This window comes from Temnothorax longispinosus, chromosome 4 (genome assembly GCF_030848805.1).
Source record: "Temnothorax longispinosus isolate EJ_2023e chromosome 4, Tlon_JGU_v1, whole genome shotgun sequence".
Taxonomy (NCBI): Eukaryota; Metazoa; Arthropoda; class Insecta; order Hymenoptera; family Formicidae; genus Temnothorax; species Temnothorax longispinosus.
Window position 1 is genome coordinate 10,621,045 of NC_092361.1, and position 17,532 is coordinate 10,638,576.

Genomic DNA, 17,532 nt, shown 5'->3' on the forward strand with positions numbered 1-17,532 from the left:
CTGAAACAGTTACCGTAATGTCTAATCAATGGCATGCACGTTATCTCTCTAATATTAAATTTTTAGACATATGATTTTAATTCTTAAGGTGATCCTAAAGCCGTGATTCTAGCCGGTTTTTTTCGGTTTTTTTTTTAGCACTAATCTTTTAATTGGCTTTATAGAAATGCAAAATTCTTGTCTAGAATTAAAGTACGCATCAAAATCTAGGTCATGGTGGTCGAATTTATATGTGGTGGTCGTCACGTATAACAAAAAATATTAATTGTTTTTCGTTTTTGATATAAATTCGACCACCATGACCTAGATTTTGATGCGTATTTTAATTCTAAACAAGAATTTTGCATTTCTATAAAGCCAATTAAAAGATTAGTGCTAAGAAAAAAAACTAAAAAAAACGGGCTAGGATCACGGCTTTAGGATCACCTTAACCTTTAGAGGCCGGGGGTGATCAAAATATCGACCACCCAAAAAACACAGGTTATTTGATGTTTTCAGGCAAAATTTGTGTGTTGAATAAGGGAAAAAGAGTAAAAAAAAAGGCTCTTTAAATTCTTCTTCCGCCCTCTAAAGGTTAAGTAAAAGAATTAAAAACAGTAAAAGAATTTTGCTATTTATATTAATTGTATACGTAGTCTGTCTAAAAAGTAATGAGACTAAATTTTTTTCTCAATAACTGATAATAATACTATAAAAATGAGACTCCAGTCCCATACAGCACACTAACGTTGAATCAACATCTTAAAAACATTGAATTTCAACATTTACAATGTTGTATCAACGTTGCGATATGTAGATCCACTAAAAAAGACATTAAAAATGTAAAAAAAAAACGCCAAGTGTATTTCCCGCAAAATAATTTTATAAATAATATTAGAAAAATAAAGAAAATATTTACTTAAAAAACACAAAAAGAATAAATATAATGGCATGAAAAAGAAGTGAAATCAAAGTATTATTCCAAGTATATTTATTAGAGTAAGTAATATTTCGCAAAATATATATGCGTGAATTAAAGAAATACAATATTTTATAAACTATCTCTCAAAATTGCAGTAGACTTAATGTAGGATGCAGAAGATATTTAAAATGTATGAAACACAACGGCATAATAAAATGAAAATATAGAATACAATAGATAGCGTAACGAGAGGTACAGAAATTGAAAAGGGTTTAGTTACATCGATAATAACCAGAGACAACAATCGAAGATGGACATAATCTCCAGCAGCATCCTTGGCGTGCCCGGTGTATTGCCTATAATTTTGACAACAAAACAGTCATCCGCACTTAAGTTTGTCAGTATGCCATAGGTATAAAGTATTTCATGTGTAACAAGGCATACAAACACATAATTTTCCATAATGTATCTTTAAATTGTATTACTATAAAAAGAAAATTTGAATGTATTATGTATACAATGTAATAACATAAATTATTACTTGACATAATATTATAGTTTGTTAATTTTTTTTTCAATTAATCTTTATTTTACTCCCCTTCCGGGGCTGGAAAGGCGTATTTTTTTAGTAAAAACGGTCCCAAAAACCTTTACAATTTATCTTATTTCCCCGACCTGGTCATTGAACGACCTCACAAATTATTTTCTTTCCCTCCCTCTTTCGTCCGGCACCCCTCTGGCCATCTCCTTTAGCTTTCCTTAATCAGCACTCCTCTGACTCCCTCTATCCTGACGCAGCTTTTCTCTTTTTTCGCCTTCCTCCTTCCAGTACTTGACGTCTTCCTTCTTTCCTACTCTACCTTCCACTTTGAATATAAAATAGAGATTATTCTTACAGTCTTACAATTTCACCTCCTTCTCCTTCTCCCCTTTCTCTCCCTTAACGCTTCTCTCTTTATCTCCCTTCACCTCTCCTTTCCATCCTAAATTCCTCCTATTTCTTTCTATTTGCTTCGTCCTCGTCCGTATCCATAAGGAGATTCTCCTCCATCCTTGTCGCTCTCTCTTCCTCCGCGGTCTTCTTTGGCCTCCCCTTTTCCTCTCCTCTCTTTTCTCCTTTCTTTCTCCTCTCTTTCTTTTACCCTCGTTTCCACCGATTTGTCCTCGTCCATTTTCACCCTCAATCTGCTCCCTTCCTTTCTCCTTGCATCCAATACCTTCTACTTATCCTCCTCAACAAAAATCATCTGTATTATTCTCTAATCTTTCTGACTAACTTACCGTTGTGTTGGCCTGCCTTCTTCTTCTCTCCAGCTCTGCCATCTATTTATCTCCCTCTTCTTTACTATTCAGTATCCTTATGATTTTCTCGCCAATTCCTTCTGGCTTCTCCTCCTCCTCTCCTCTTGTGCACCGCTCTAACACATGCTCCCATGCCTCTGGTTCTGCACCACATATTCTACAGCTTCTTTTCTCTATTGGTTCCCTATATTTTCCACCTCTCATCTCATTACCTAGTCTAAATCTCGCTATCCTGATCATGGACTTCTCTTTCCTTTTTTTCTCTAGGTATTCTGGCCTTCTGATTTCTGCTATCTCCCTGTACCACCTGTTATATCTCTTACCCTTTCATCTCTCTCTTGACTCTGAATGTCTTTGTCTCTTCTTGTTAACTCCTTTATACTGCTCCAGCCATCTCCTCTTTTCCTTTCTATCTCCTCAGTTGCATATCCTCTTTTTTCATAGAAGCTCCTTCTCTCTTCTTTCCATTTTGCCTTTTCTTTCCTGACATTCCCTTTTATTTCTTTCCAGCTTTCTCTTACATTTTCATTTCCCTCTTCCCTTTCCAGTTTTTCCTTGTATTTCATCGCCCTTTTACCAGCACTTACTCTCATTCTGTCCCTCTTGGTTTCCTCCCTTATCATGTATCCGGGTGTGCTCCAGTATCTAGGCCCAATGTCCACCTTATATACCTTTCGTGCATTTTTTCTATTTTCTCCCTCTCTTTCCATCCTTATACTTCTGCTTCGTATAAAGCTATGCTTGCTACCAACGAATCGTATAACTTAATCCTTCTTATCCAGTCTCCTTCAAATAACCATTTTCCTATTCCCCAAACCTGTCTCATTGCTATGGTGTTTCCTTACTCTTTCGTTTATATGCGTCTCCTGCCCTCCGAGTGACGATACCCGTTCACCATGGCACCCCCATCAGACGAGCTCATGGCAAAGCAGAACCAACTGATGGGCTCAATAGCTCGTACCCTGACCAATTTTAAAAAACTGGGTCAAGCCAAGATGACCAAGGCGGTGGTGCAGAGTTGAATCACTACCCTCAAAAAGAAATTCTCAGCAGCGCGGGACTTGGATGCGCGGATCCGGGCATCCCTCGACGTAAACGAGGCCAAGGAGCTGCCTTACTTCTCCGCCGACTATTTCCAAGCCTGTGAGGACCAGTTCGACGAGGCGCTTGACTACATGTCCGAGGTACTAGCCAAGGTGTTTGATATGGACGCGGACGACTTCAACGTAAGTCACGCTTCAGATTTCCACCTCCGTCCGACGGCTCAGCTTCCGCGGATCAACCTACCGACTTTCAACGGATCTTTCGACCGCTGGGAAAGCTTTCGCGATCGTTTTACATCGATGATTATCGCCAATCGCAATATTTCAAATGTAGATCGAATGCATTATTTATGCTCAATTTTAACGGGAAATGCAAGTAGCGCGCTCAACCATCTCGCAATTACCGAATTTACCGTGACACGGAATATTATTACGTCACGTTATGAGAACAAACGTCGTTTGATTAACGGTCATTTGCAAGCGTTATTTTTGTTGCCACAGATCGCGTCCGAGACCTTCAAAGACCTTCAGAATCTGCGTGATAAAGCGAATACTTCAGTTCAAGCGCTTAAAAATCTCGATCGTCCCGTCGATACTTGGAGCGATATTATCGTATTTCTGATTGCGCGAAAACTAGACAAATCTTTCCAGAAAGCGTGGAAATTACAGTTAAGCAATATTGTCGATTATCCTATATATGACGAGTTGGATACATTCTTAGAATCGCGTATCCGCGCCTTTGAAATCCGAGAAATCTACGGACTGGTCTCAACAGTCGTCCAAATCGAAAGCAATCGCTTCTCATTCGACAACAACTGCGAACCTTGCGTGCTCGATATGCAAATCCCCGCACTTATTCTATCAATGTCCGTCATTCTTAGCTTATACTCCGTTGCAACGGTACGAATATGTCAAGAAGGAAAATCGTATTAATTGTTTCGGGTGCAAGCATTCGATGAAAGATTGTAAAAACGCTTGATCATGTAAAACTTGTCATAAGCGACATCACACCCTACTGCATTTCACGGACGATGCAAAACCGGCTAGCATAGAATCCGCTCCCACCGTCGAATCAAAGAGTACCGATCACGAAGTCGCGTCTCATGTGATTTCAAATACGCTAACGCCTAACGCCGAAGTCAACCGTACTGTTGGCAACTGCTCGAGTTCGTGTTTACTCTCCGCAAGGTCGCTTCGTTTACGCCCGTGCTCTACTCGACCAGGGTTCCGTTGCTACCTTAATTTCGGAAAATACCGAATTGACCCGTTGGGATGGGTGACTCCCGTGATCGTTGTCGCGAAAATATTAATGCAACGCTTATGGACACTAAAATGCAATTGGAACGACGTGTTGCCGTGTGACCTCCTAGAGCAATGGCGCGAATATCACAGTCAATTACCGCGTCTCAAACTTATATCAATTCCTTGCTGGACAAAATACGGTTATAATATCGCCAATTGTGAGTTTCACGGGTTTTCGGACGCGTCGACCAAGGCTTAAGCCGCGGTCGTTTATCTCCGTCTCGTACGGAACGAGGAACGGTCCCGTTACCGTTTGCATACTCGTCGCGAAATCAAAGGTCGCTCCAATCAAAACACTAAGCGTACCGCGCCTAGAGCTCTGCGGCGCGTTACTGCTCGCACAGTTAATGTCCTTTGTTCTTTCGAATCTCGACATTCCAAATCTCCGATATCACTGTTGGACCGATTCAAGTATTGTGTTGGCGTGGCTCAAACGGTCTCTATCACAATGGAAAGTTTTCGTCGCTAATCGAGTAGCCAAAGTGCAACATCTCTTACCAAAAACAATCTGGCATCATGTTCCGACGGCGGATAATCCCTCCGACTGCGCATCTCGCGGTTTGCGCCCTAGTAAATTGGCCGATTGCGCCCTGTGGTGGTCGGGGCCCTCCTGGCTTAAACAATCCCCTAATCCCCTGAGGACTGGCCGACGTCAGGCTCGTCGACAATCAAATCTGAGGTATCAAATGAAAACTGAGTCGTCGTACACGCTTGCGTCGCGCGTGATATCAAACCGTGGGATCTCGCGACTCGCTATTCATCGTGGGCTAAACTTCTGCGCGTGACGGCATATCTCATGCGGTTCGCAAAAGTTCTTCGTTCTCGCCTCAATTCCATACCGGATAGCGGTGCGGAGGTCAATCAATCACTCGCATTAGCTCCACGCGAAATTTAAACTGCCAAGATCTTTTGGCTCAAGGAGATTCAAGGTGACACATTCCTGCAAGAAACCGCGAGTCTAAAGGCAAGCAATCGCGTTTCCAAATCAAGCTCATTTGGCGCACTTAACCCGTATCTCGACACCGATAGCCTCATACGAGTCGGAGGGCGGCTTCAAAGGTCCGATCTCCCAGACTCAGCCAAACACCTCATTGTCCTGCAGTCTCATCCATTATTATCTGGCATTATATCGCATGCTCACGATAAGACACTCCACGGAGGCCCTCACATTACCCTTGCTCACCTCCGTACCAAATTCTGTATTTTGCGTGCTAGAGCAACCGTACGAGCAGTTCTATACCGCTGTGTTAAATGCGCTCGCGAAAGGGCTATCGTCCCGGCGGAACTCATGGGCAACTTACCAGACGTTCGAGTCAATCGAGCTTCGCGAGCTTTCGAACATACTGGAGTCAATTATGCAGGGCCGATCCTCGTACGGTCTGCGAAAAGACACGGTCATAAGGCTCACAAAGCCTACATCACCTTATTCATTTGCATGACGACGAAAGCGATTCACCTAGAGTTAGTAAGCGATTACAGCTCGGAAGCTTTCCTCGCGGCGTTTATCAGATTTACAGCTCGGCGCGGACGTCCCCATAGCATGTACTCCAATAATGGTACGACATTTCAGGGCGCCAAACAAGAACTCGTCGCCGCTTGTAACGCTGCCGTGCGCGATCCCGATTTTTTGAACCGATTAGTAGGCGATCAGATCGCGTGGCATTTCCTCCCTCCTGCGACTCCACATTTCGGCGGATTATGGGAAGCAGTAGTCCGTAGCGTCAAATATCATTTGAAGCGATGCGTAGGATCTCACACGCTGACGTACGAAGAGATGAATACGCTATTGTGCCGAGTCAAAGCGTGCTTAAATTCGCGACTGATTGCCTCAATTTCCGAGAGTATCGACGACTATCGCGCCCTTATTCCCGGTCATTTCTTAATCAGTGCCAATCTTGTCGCCATTCCCGAACCGAGCGTGCTCGACATAGCTGAGAACCGGCTCTCACGTTGGCAACTTGTACAAAGAATCACTGAAGGGTTTTGGAGGACCTGAATGAGTGACTACTTGCATACGCTCCAACAACGCCCGAAGTGGCGCGTTATCCATAACCTGGACAAAGTTGGTCAGATCGTTCTCGTACGTAATCCGCTCGCTCTCCCCAAGTCATTGGGAACTCGGACGTATTACCGTCTGTCATCCCGGGGATGATGGTCTGACGCGCGTCGTTACCGTCAAAACCGCACGCTCCAAATGTAACGACCATAATATAACCCATTGTCAAGCTGTGTTTTTTGCCGATCGATATCAATATCGAAACCGAAAAGGAAGCGATCAGGGCGGGCGGCTCGCGGCCGTGATGCGATCCATCTCTCGGTCACCAAAATGATATGTACATATGTATAAAGCGCAAGTGTATTTAGATTTAAGTTTCATTGTATTAACACATTAAATTCTGTCTTTAGATTTAAGTTTATTATGTATCTAGATATAAGGGGATGGTCGGAGGGAGAGCGGTGGACGGTTTGGTCCAGAGTGGAGAGGAGTAAGAAAAGGGTTTTCGAGAGGAGGTGAAGCATGGGAGGATGAAATGGGGTGAAAGAGCCTATGGAGGAGGATCGGAGGAAGTCGGGAAAGTGGAGGAGAGGTTGAGGATAGTGTGATTGAGGTGCAGTGATGAGAGAAAGTAAGGGCACTCCTGAGAGGTTAGGATGGGAACCAGGAAGACAAAGGGCCCAGGTTACACGATGAGGGAGCCGAGCGAGATGGCAACATGGAGTTTCGAGCGAGCGATTGATCGACCGGTCGAGAGACAGAGGAATGTGATGGTGGCGCGGCAGGTGCGGAACGGAGAAGGGAGTTTTCGCGACGGGTCGAGAGATCGAGCAATCGAGAGTCTGACTTGGCGGCACGAGGCGGACGCGTGAGTAAGGCCCGGCGCACGTGTAGTTGAGCAGAAAATTCGGTTGCGGAAAGGAGAATAAGACGAGGAGAAAGGTAAGCGGAATAAGGGAGAGGAAAGTAATAACGCACTTGTTACAAAACAACATTTCTCTCAAATTGAAATAACTATCGTTTATTCGAATGCTATATATATATATATATATATGTGTGTGTGTGTGTGTGTGTGTGTGTGTGTGTGTGTGTGTGTGTGTGTGTGTGTGTGTGTGTTTTCAAATATAATTACAAAATATATATTATTACTGTAACAAAAATACTTAACAATTTGTGAAATTCACCAAAAAAAGACATTAAAAATATATAAAAAAACGCCAAGTATATTTCACGCAAAATAATTTTATAAATAATATTAGAAAAATACAGAAAATATTTATTTAAGAAACACAAAAGAAATAAATATAATGGCATGAAAAAGAAGTAAAATCAAAGTATTATTCCAAGTATATTTATTAGAGTAAGTAATATTTCGCAAGATATATATGCGTGAATTAAATGAATACAATATTTTATATACTATTTCTCAAAATTGCAGTAGACCTAATGTAGGATGCAGAAGACATTTAAAATGTATGAAACACAACGGCATAATAAAATGAAAATATAGAATACAATAGATAGCGTAACGAGAGGTGCAGAAATTGAAAAGGGTTTAGTTACATCGATAATAACCAGAGACAATAATCGAAGATGGACGTAATATCCAGCAGCATCCTTGACGTGCCCGGCGTATTGCCTATAATTTTAACAACAAAATTTTATAATTTCAACAAGAAAATAGTCATCCGCACTTAAGTTTGTCAGTATGCCGTACACAGTACAAAATAAAACGTAATTAGGAGAGACCGGAGCTATGTGTCCACACTTTACGCTTTTTTCAAGTTTACTAAAAAACTAATAAAGATATTTGACTAAAATTTTACTAGTATAACCTTTCAACCTTGCTATTAAAAAAAAAACATAATTAGAATCGTTGATTTTTTAACATTTTAAAGAGGCAAATTTTTTAAGTGGACAAGTCAAGCGTAGACAGACAGCCTCATATGCGGGGCTATCTGTCCACATAATAAAAAACACATTATTTATATTAATTTTTATATTTTTTATAATACTATTTATTATATATATATATATATATATATATATATATATATCCTATATATATATCCTATATATATATCCTATAATAAGGGAGAGGAAAGTAATAACGCACTTGTTACAAAACAACATTTCTCTCAAATTGAAATAACTATCGTTTATTCGAATGCTAGCCAATCAGCAGAAACCGTTATCCTATATATATATATATATAATGATTATGTACTAATAATATTGCAAAATAATTAGAGGAAAGTCCCCTATTATGAGATAGGGATCCTAATATGAGATGGCGGGTTTTTTTATGGGATCAACAGATGGGCCCTATATAGGGCCTTTTAGCTTAGCATATCTCATATTAGGATCCTGTCTCATAATAGGGGACTTTCCTCTATATACATATTTACTATTCAATATTACTTTGTAATTATATGTGAAAGCACATAATAATATCGTATTGATAATATAGCAAAATAATTAAAGGGGCTACGATATTTTTCCAAGTGTAATATTTAATTTGATATGCAGCGCGCTTATCATTGCGCGCGCTTTCGCTTTTTTTCATTTATAGAGTGTGAGGCTATTTTATGTGTCGTACGACAAATTTTTTAAGCATCGCTCTTTTACTTCCTCTTTATTGGTAATTTTTACAATAACGCGGGAAACTACACCGTCTTGTGGGTGGTATATGTAGGCCCGGAGGTATGTTCCGGGACTTTTATATGGTATATCGTCATATTCCAGGATATTTGGCATTTTCCAGGACTGTCCAGGAAAACATTTACGTTATTTATTTCTACGGCAGTTTCCAGGACAGTTTTCGAAATCTGATTACGAATATATGAGTGTATTCCAGGACTGTACATTTTAGGAAACGTAAACAGTCCCGGAACATACCTCTGGGCATACATACATATACAGGGTGGGGAAAAAGTCTGGAAAAGCTGAAATATCTCAAAAATAAAACATTTTAGGAAAAAATGTTTTATACAAAAGTTGTAGGGCTTCAACAAATGCATCAAACAGTGGTACTTATTTGACTTTGAGCATAAGTATGGAGGAGCTTTCAAGGTCAACTTTAAAATTTTAAATGGAAACCCCAATTTTTTATTTAATATTCTTATAGGTGACATCGAGAGCTTTTCAAAATACTATAATAAAGTATCTTTCTTATTAAAAACTTTTGGAATTATAAGGCTTGAAAGTTCTAGTATTTTGACATAAAATACAAAATATCTTATAAAACATTAAGTTTTCGGTAATGTGTGACGTGACAAGTCGCGTCTCCTTCCCGGACGAGCTCGGCCGAGGGGAATTCGGGGATGCCTCCTCGTTAGAGCGAGAGGGGGGCGGTTGCGTATATTAATTGGTCTAATTAGATATTAAGTTTTTAAGGGATTGCCGGTGGTGACCGGACGCCATCTGTAACGGCCGGGGGCCGCAACGAGGAAGGGCAGAGGATTAAGGAGACGGCCAGGGGACATGGCTGGAAGTCGGATCGCCCGGACCTCCCCGCAAGTGCATGAGCGTCGCCGGCCGGAGCTCACCCCGCACTCGGTCGTAACAGCGGCAGCATAACGATCAGGAAGACCCCGGATCACCCCCGAGCGAAATGCCAGTTGAACAAGGGTGCCAAGGAGCGGCCCAGGGAAAGGCGCAGCCCTGGGGCCGTCACCCCGAGGGGGATGCCGGCAGACGGGGCCGAGGCCCGGCCAGCCTGACCCCGAACGCCGACTCGATCATCGCGGCCCGGACAGCCGGTTGAATCGAAAAGCCCGCGCCGAATCGGAGGTAATTGCAGCGGCGTCGCCGGAAAGGGAGGCGCGCGAGAAGCTGAGGCGCCGACGAGAGCGCCCTCGAATTGGAGTGGCGCCCCCGGAAGGAGCGGCGCACGTGCAGCCTAGGCGCAGGAAGCGCTAGGATCGGCAATCCGGTCGAGCGACACGCTACAGCGCAGGCGCGGGGAACCGGCGCGATCCCGGCAGGCTATCGTTTCCGACACTGTCGTGCCGGCTAAAGAGCAGGAAGCATCTCCCGGATCCCGAGCTGCCCGGACTACCGAAGGGACGACGAATTGTAAGGTCACCACTCTGGCGTCCCCGCGTTAAGAAAAGAGGGTTCGCTCGAGGCATCGGCCCGTGGCACACGTTGGTTACCGGAGCGCCGCAGGATACCTGTGGACAGAGCGAGGTCAGAGCGTGCAATACCTTGCGCTCGCATTGAAGTAGAGTCGGGTGGAAATCGTGCCAGGGCCTTGCCGAGAGTGAGCTCTCTAATGCGTAGAGACCATCTGTGCCCTCCCCGCGAGCACCGCCACGGCCGACAGTCGCGCGGCGTTGAGATGCGTGAATCGGATTAATCGGGTCGAAGTGTGTAGCGTTTCGTTGTATTAATGTAAGTAATCGTATCGCGGTATTCGTAATCGTGTCGCGTTTCATTGTGATAGAGTTTATGTGCGTAATCGTGCCGCGTTTCGTTGTGATAGAGTTATATTCGTAATCGTGTCGCGTTTTGGCCATATTATTTAAGCTCGTAATCGTGTCGCGTCCTGGCCATATTGAGAAGAATGCCTTGCGTGGCGGTAACGGGAGCGAGTGGTGCGGGTAACGGCGAGCCGCAAGTGGTCATGTAATTTGAAGGGCACTCGCCCTCGTTTTGAGTAACGTATCCGGGCCCTCGAGGACGGCGAATATTGTGTTTGGCGGGACGGAAAGATCGACGGGATCGGCGCGGGGCCGCGGAATCTCCGTACTTGCGAGAGAATTCGGGATTCGCGTGGCAAGCCGCGGGATCGTCCGCGATACGTGTCCTTATTTCGTGTTCGGGGGCAATCGCCGGCCAGCGTGGTCGACTCGGCGAGATCGCCCATAATTTGGTGTCGTGCGGAATCGAGGTGGCCCGGGTGCGCGTTGAAGAAGCAACCGAAGGCGGTTCGTCGGCCTTGTGGCGTAAGTTCATTGTGAGTTTGAAGCCAGGTACCGCGATACCTGAATCGTAATTGTTTCGTATATCAAGCTTTCGTGTGTTCGTCTGCGTTTATCTGTTGCGTTACAGTGTGAAAGATTCGACATTACCGCGTGCACTTATTGCGTTATTGCGGCATTCGTGCGTCAGCCTATCCGACATCTTTGCGGTAATACGAGAGGCTCAGACCGATTATACCTGATACTATCTGACCAAATATATTCTGTTATTATTATTTATTCTTGTGTGTGCGATTAATTGCGTGACGCCTCTCTCCGAATTCCCTGAAAGAGCCCTACGCCTTGAGGTATTGCCGGGAATATCGCGTCAGACATATTAGTGTACGGTGGTGCGATCCGTCGCACCTGGCGCCCAATCTTTTGGTGTCGGAATTAGTTGTGCGTGCTGCCAATCCTCGATAGCCCTCCACCGGATTGCGAGACCGGGGGAAAAAGCGTCGCAAATGTTACCTTAATACTTTTATGCACAGAATAATGAGACGAATCAATTGGTATGAAAAAAAGACATGGTTGCTTTTAAGAAAAAGTATGCAGATGCGTGTTGCAAATTACATATTTTTGTATAAAACATTTTTTCCTAAAATGTCTTGTTTTCGAGATATTTCACCGTTTCCAGACTTTTTCCTTACCTTGTATATATATATATATATATATATATATATATATATATATCCCATTGCACTGTAGCCAATGCTCTTGAGAAGCAAGAAGGGATCAAGACAAATAAAAAAGTCTTGCACCATTTTGCGACATTCGCGATAGTTGGTAAGTTACACAGGCACACAAAAAAAAGTTGGTTGTTCGCTAGACTACGCCACCATACTTATGTTTTTGGGATCGCTAAATCCGAATCCGTTTTCTGCTAAACGCCATCACGTCACCATTCGCCCCTAACCTAAAAAAATACCTCGAAATTCTTTTACGTTTGACTCCCTTTCGTAACTTTAGTCTCTTTGAGTAATGGGTTTATTCCAAATAAACGAAAACTAATAAGATATCCCATTTTCAAGTTTCGAGCTTCTTTACTAAATTTCTAAGTATCTCTCATCAAGATAATCCATAAAATGCGATGTTCGTATTTTTTGGTCTAGTTTTGCTAGTTTAACTAGCAATTATATCGAATAAATCCTGCTACAATGACAAATGCTGTAGGCGATGACAACTGTCCCGAAAGGAGATGTGTAGAATGATTCGCTTTCCGGTCTGTCAAGGTACGATGCCAGCGGAAGCGTGCTGCTCTGCAGGGGGGTGTTAGGGTGTGAGGATGAAGCACGCACGCACGCACGCACGCACTCCATCTACATAATATAAGAGAAAGAAATAAAGAACAATTTGTGTGAATAAACTAACCAGTGTCTCCACGTTTTCTCATCCTGGCCCGGCGAATTTATTCCGTGCCGGAAAACGCGACTGTTACAATCTTGATGGATTATATCATTTTGAATTTGTTGCTTTACACTTTTATCGAATTCGATTTTGTTAGTCAGCCATTATTATCACAAAAATACCCTTAGTTACTCTATCTAACACAACACCTTAAACATTCAAATTTCAAGAAATATCTCGATGGATCACATTATTTTGATTTTGTTGTTTCACATTTTTGTCAACCCCAATTTCGTTGCTCCGCCGATATCACCAGAAAACTACCATTAATTATTCCTATCTAGCACAACACTTTAAAATTTCAGTTTAAAGAAATATATTTTGGTGGATTAGATTGATTTTGTTGTTTAACATTTTCGTCAACTCCGATTTTTTGCTTCACATTTTTGTCGACCTCAATTTTGTTGCTCTGTCCCTATCATCAGAAAACTATCTCTAATTATCCCTATCTAGCGCACTACACCTTATAACATTTTCGAGGAATATCTCGACGGATTATTTTATGATATTATTATATCATTTTGATTTGTTGCTTCACATTTGTGCTAGAAATATCGAGTGGCCTGCACTTGGACACGATTTATTTGGACACGGTCATTTGGACACGATCAATTGGGCGGGCAGTCTGTCATTTAAAGTTGTAACGAACGTGCGGTCATATTTTGTTATAATCAAACTTAGAATAATTATTCGGGCATTGTAAAGGAAGAAATATACCATCATTAAACGTCAAGAGTTTAATTAAATCTTTGAGAAAGTTCGAAGTGGCATCTCTTGAAACATTCCGATGTGTGTGCATCTATCTTCCAAACTAGAATTCCGAATCCTGTGCCGGCCCTGAGCACCAACTCCCGGTTACGGCACAACAGAATGTCTCCATTCACCTAGTCTCACATTTCCTTAATCATCTTCTACGTCAATGTATTGAGGAGGAGCATATTGTTGTTTAGAAGACGGTTGTATTTTCTCTTTAGTCATAATAAAATTATGAAGGCATACACATGCAGCTGTAATATTTTTTACTTTTTCGAAATTTATCTTGATAGGTTTGGTAAATATGCACCAACGTGCAACTAATATCTCGAATGCATTCTCGATGAAAGTCTGAGAAAGTCTGTAATTGAACACTTTCCTTTCTGTAGTCAGATTTCTACCTGGATAAGGGCGCATCATATGTCGTGACATCTTAAGGAGGGTGGCTAGTCAAATCAATTTGATAAGAATTAGTTCAAATTTATGGAGGACATTCGTCTATAGGAATCTGTCGTCCGTGCCAAAGTTGAAGACGATCGTCTGCATGGTTGTCGAGTAATTAATTATTGAAGTTGTACTCTTATACATGGGCGACATAACCAAAATGTCACGATATCTGTAATATAATCCTTGAAAGCATATTAAAAATGATAAGAATGTAATGAAAATAGGTGCAAATAATTCTTTACATATTTAGGAAGGAGCCTTGCCAAGGCTCAAACGATTTGTCTACATAGTTAGCAAGAAATTATAAAAATAAAACAGCATGTTGTAGCTATTTCGCGTAAAGCTATCGAGCACGCGACGGAGAGCGGCAACGTCGCATTAGAGTCGGCCCTGATAAATCATGGGTGCCAATGGGGCCATAATTCAGTCACAGGTTATACAGAGAAAATAAATTTTCGTATCACAATTTGATGAAAACAATTGTCAAATAATTGACGCTTTATTTTATTATTTCATTATAATTATTTTTTATCATTACAAAATGATGTAGAATCAAATGTAGAGAGACGTAATGCAAATTAAAATTTGTTAATTGAAAATTGAACAAACTTGTTGAAAATATAAAATAATATAATATTATATATAAAATAAATTAATACATTTTATTAAACAGATATGTTATGCTATTAAACTTTATAACGCAGCACATGACATGTGCAAAAACAGTAATACTTAAATATAGCTCACAGCATACATATCACAAATTTATTTGAGCAACTCTTCGAAATGACTTATGATAATATTCAGCATTTTTTTTGTTTTAATCACTTGCTTTTTTCCATTCTCTTTCTTTTCAAGTAGTGATATAATCTCTTCCTTTCCTTGGCTGTATGCATGTTGTAATAGGACGTAGCTAATACCTGCATTAGCCATTCTTTTTCTTATCTCGTTGGATACGGAATTTGACAAAGGTACAAGTGATTTGAAATTCTTGTCGTATTGCAACATTTCTACGTACTTTTTATTACTGGTAAGTAATTCGTCGACTGTGAAGTTATAAAAGGCCACGTTCTGTAGCATTACTACATCGTACATTGCATCGTGAGCTTTTTCGGGATGTAGAGCAAAGTTTCGAGCTGCCAGTTTTACTAAACTGCAATCTTCACCGGGAAACTTATTCCTAAAAAGTGGCAGAGTGTCTACGAAACCGTCAATAACGTGGATAAATTCTGTGACGAGGCCTACTTGATTGATAAGACGTATAAGTCGTGGAGCATCAAAGGCACAATTATGTGCAATTAACACGCAAGGCTTCTGTAAACCCTTTAAAAATTGGAGCAATTCGTTCGCAACTACGTGCAAAGGCTTCGCAGGTACGCTTCTTCCGTGTAAGAATAGATCGTGTCCTTCGTTGGTTAGTCCATTGACTTTTGAAGCAGCCAAAGATATATTTTCGTTTGGCCTTATGTATTCATTGAACATTGTGCTCCCACATTTCATAGCAACCTGTAAGACTTCGCAAGTCAGTTTTAACCCCGCAGTTTCCAAATCGAAAAAAACCAAAGCTGTGGAGTTATTATCGTGATCGAAATTGTTTGCTAAGCTTGGCAACTCAGTAGATGATGTATCGCGGTCAGTTTCTACTGCAGGCATGCTCAATAGACCGATGTGACTGCTATAAGTTTCACCTTCGAGATGATCCCGTCTGTTTCGTAATTGAGATCTCTGTTTTCTGAGAGCTCGTCTTCGCGCTTTGAAAAGTGGTGTCTTCGCTTTCGTCGACCGTATCCGAGCTGATTTTGCACATCTTTCTACGTGTTTAGACAAATGTGATCCTGGACTCAATTCGTAATATTTATATACCTCTTCTACATATTTTTCTCCGTAATTTTTCTGGGCAACCGCGGATGCATATCTAAAATCAGCAGATTCGGAAAGACTGTAGCACACGGCTTTTGGCGCTTTCTTTAACATAATGTTATTCAGGCTTTCATTAGCCTGGCTCGAAGCGCCAGTCGAGAATTTCTCTGCGTTGTTTGCCAATTTATTAAAAAGTTCTTTTAACTCTTCAAATAAACGTTCGTTTTGAAAACCACCAAGAACGGTTGAATGTGTGTAATTTTCCGGATCCTTCGAATAATTGCACCAATCTCCGCAATTATCATGCATGTTAAAAGCATGGAATGGGATGTTCCTGATTGCAGCAGCCAAATTATCCGGATTTCCTGGATTCTGGGATACAGCATATGTGAAACATCTGTGTAAATATTTGATAGCTTCTGACGTCAGCTCTTTATTAGCATCACTTCTCTTGTCAATTTTGTATAACATATTTGTCACACCTCTCGAAGTGTGGTTTTTGTCTGAGTGCTTCACAACGGGGTGACTGCATGCATTTCTCACAGCGCAGATACTTGAACTGTCATCATCACCTATGAAAACTCCAACTTGTACGTTTTGCGACTTCAAAATCGTGCTATTAGCCGCTAGTTGAGCTGCAGTATCAGGCTCCATTGCTTTGGCACTGCCGTTGAAATTTAGACGACAATCATGCTTTTTCTTCGCTTTTCCTAAATAGCATAAGCGGCACTCCCTGTTTCTCGTTGCAAAATCTAAGACTTTACCAGACTGCGTCCCGATTATAGAAGCGTAGCCATTCAAACTGTCATACTGACGCCCTGAGCCTCGTTTGCTCCAACCCATGTCGTAAGAAATAAAGATTCGTGTTAAATCATTCATCGCTTGATCGATTGATTCGTCTGACGCGTTATAGTTTTCTTGAAATTCACGCGAACTATCTGTTTCTTTCGTCGATAGAACTAAATCTTCGGATTCTTCTCTACTTCTAGAATCATCTGTTTCTTTCGTTAATAGAACTGAATCTTCGGATTCTTCTCTACTTCTAACTAGAAACCCGCTTCGAAGATCTTCAGGCCTATACATTATTAGGGAAAAATAATGAGAGTAAGAATACGAAAGAGATATAATAAATGTCTGAGTTTTTGCTGTGTATAATTATAGATTTTATTTATAATTTTAGATTGGATACAAACATAATTTCTTTTATTATTTACGAGTCATTTTATAATATTCATATGTACAATTATTAAAAATTTGTATGTATATTTCCTATAATCCTGCTTATGCATGTAATCATTGTAAAATTCATTATCATTAAAAGAATATAAACTTTTAAAATAAAAAATAAACATTTGAAAAAACTGGATTTTGTTGTAAAAAAAGTCTAAGTCTAATACTATTATGTCTAATACAATTATTATTGACCTATGCAATTTAGTGAAAATAGAGAAAACAAATGCTCGTAAAAATCCTGACGCCAATAAACTTACAAAAGTCTTTCCAAAGACTCCACATTTTGTATTGTTAAAGATCGTTCTAATTTTGTGGCTTCTTGAC

At 41.1% G+C, this 17,532-nt stretch overlaps 2 protein-coding genes across 2 annotated transcripts; one reads left to right on the forward strand and one right to left on the reverse strand.

The window, feature by feature from the left end:
- The first annotated feature begins 6,088 nt into the window (after window positions 1–6,088).
- LOC139812084 (uncharacterized) lies at window positions 6,089–6,544 on the forward strand. The gene has a single exon (XM_071776712.1). It carries the CDS (start codon window positions 6,089–6,091, stop codon window positions 6,542–6,544), a length of 456 nt encoding a protein of 151 aa, XP_071632813.1.
- Window positions 6,545–14,880: 8,336 nt separating this feature from the next.
- On the reverse strand, window positions 14,881–17,058 carry LOC139812085 (uncharacterized). Its single transcript, XM_071776713.1, has one exon. It carries the CDS (start codon window positions 17,056–17,058, stop codon window positions 14,881–14,883), a length of 2,178 nt encoding a protein of 725 aa, XP_071632814.1.
- Window positions 17,059–17,532: the final 474 nt, after the last annotated feature.

What these genes read in the sequence shown, in the direction of transcription:
- LOC139812085 (XM_071776713.1), bottom strand. Translation starts at nt 17,058, where the DNA reads ATGTATAGGCCTGAAGATCTTCGAAGCGGGTTTCTAGTTAGAAGTAGA.
- LOC139812084 (XM_071776712.1), top strand. Translation starts at nt 6,089, where the DNA reads ATGTACTCCAATAATGGTACGACATTTCAGGGCGCCAAACAAGAACTC.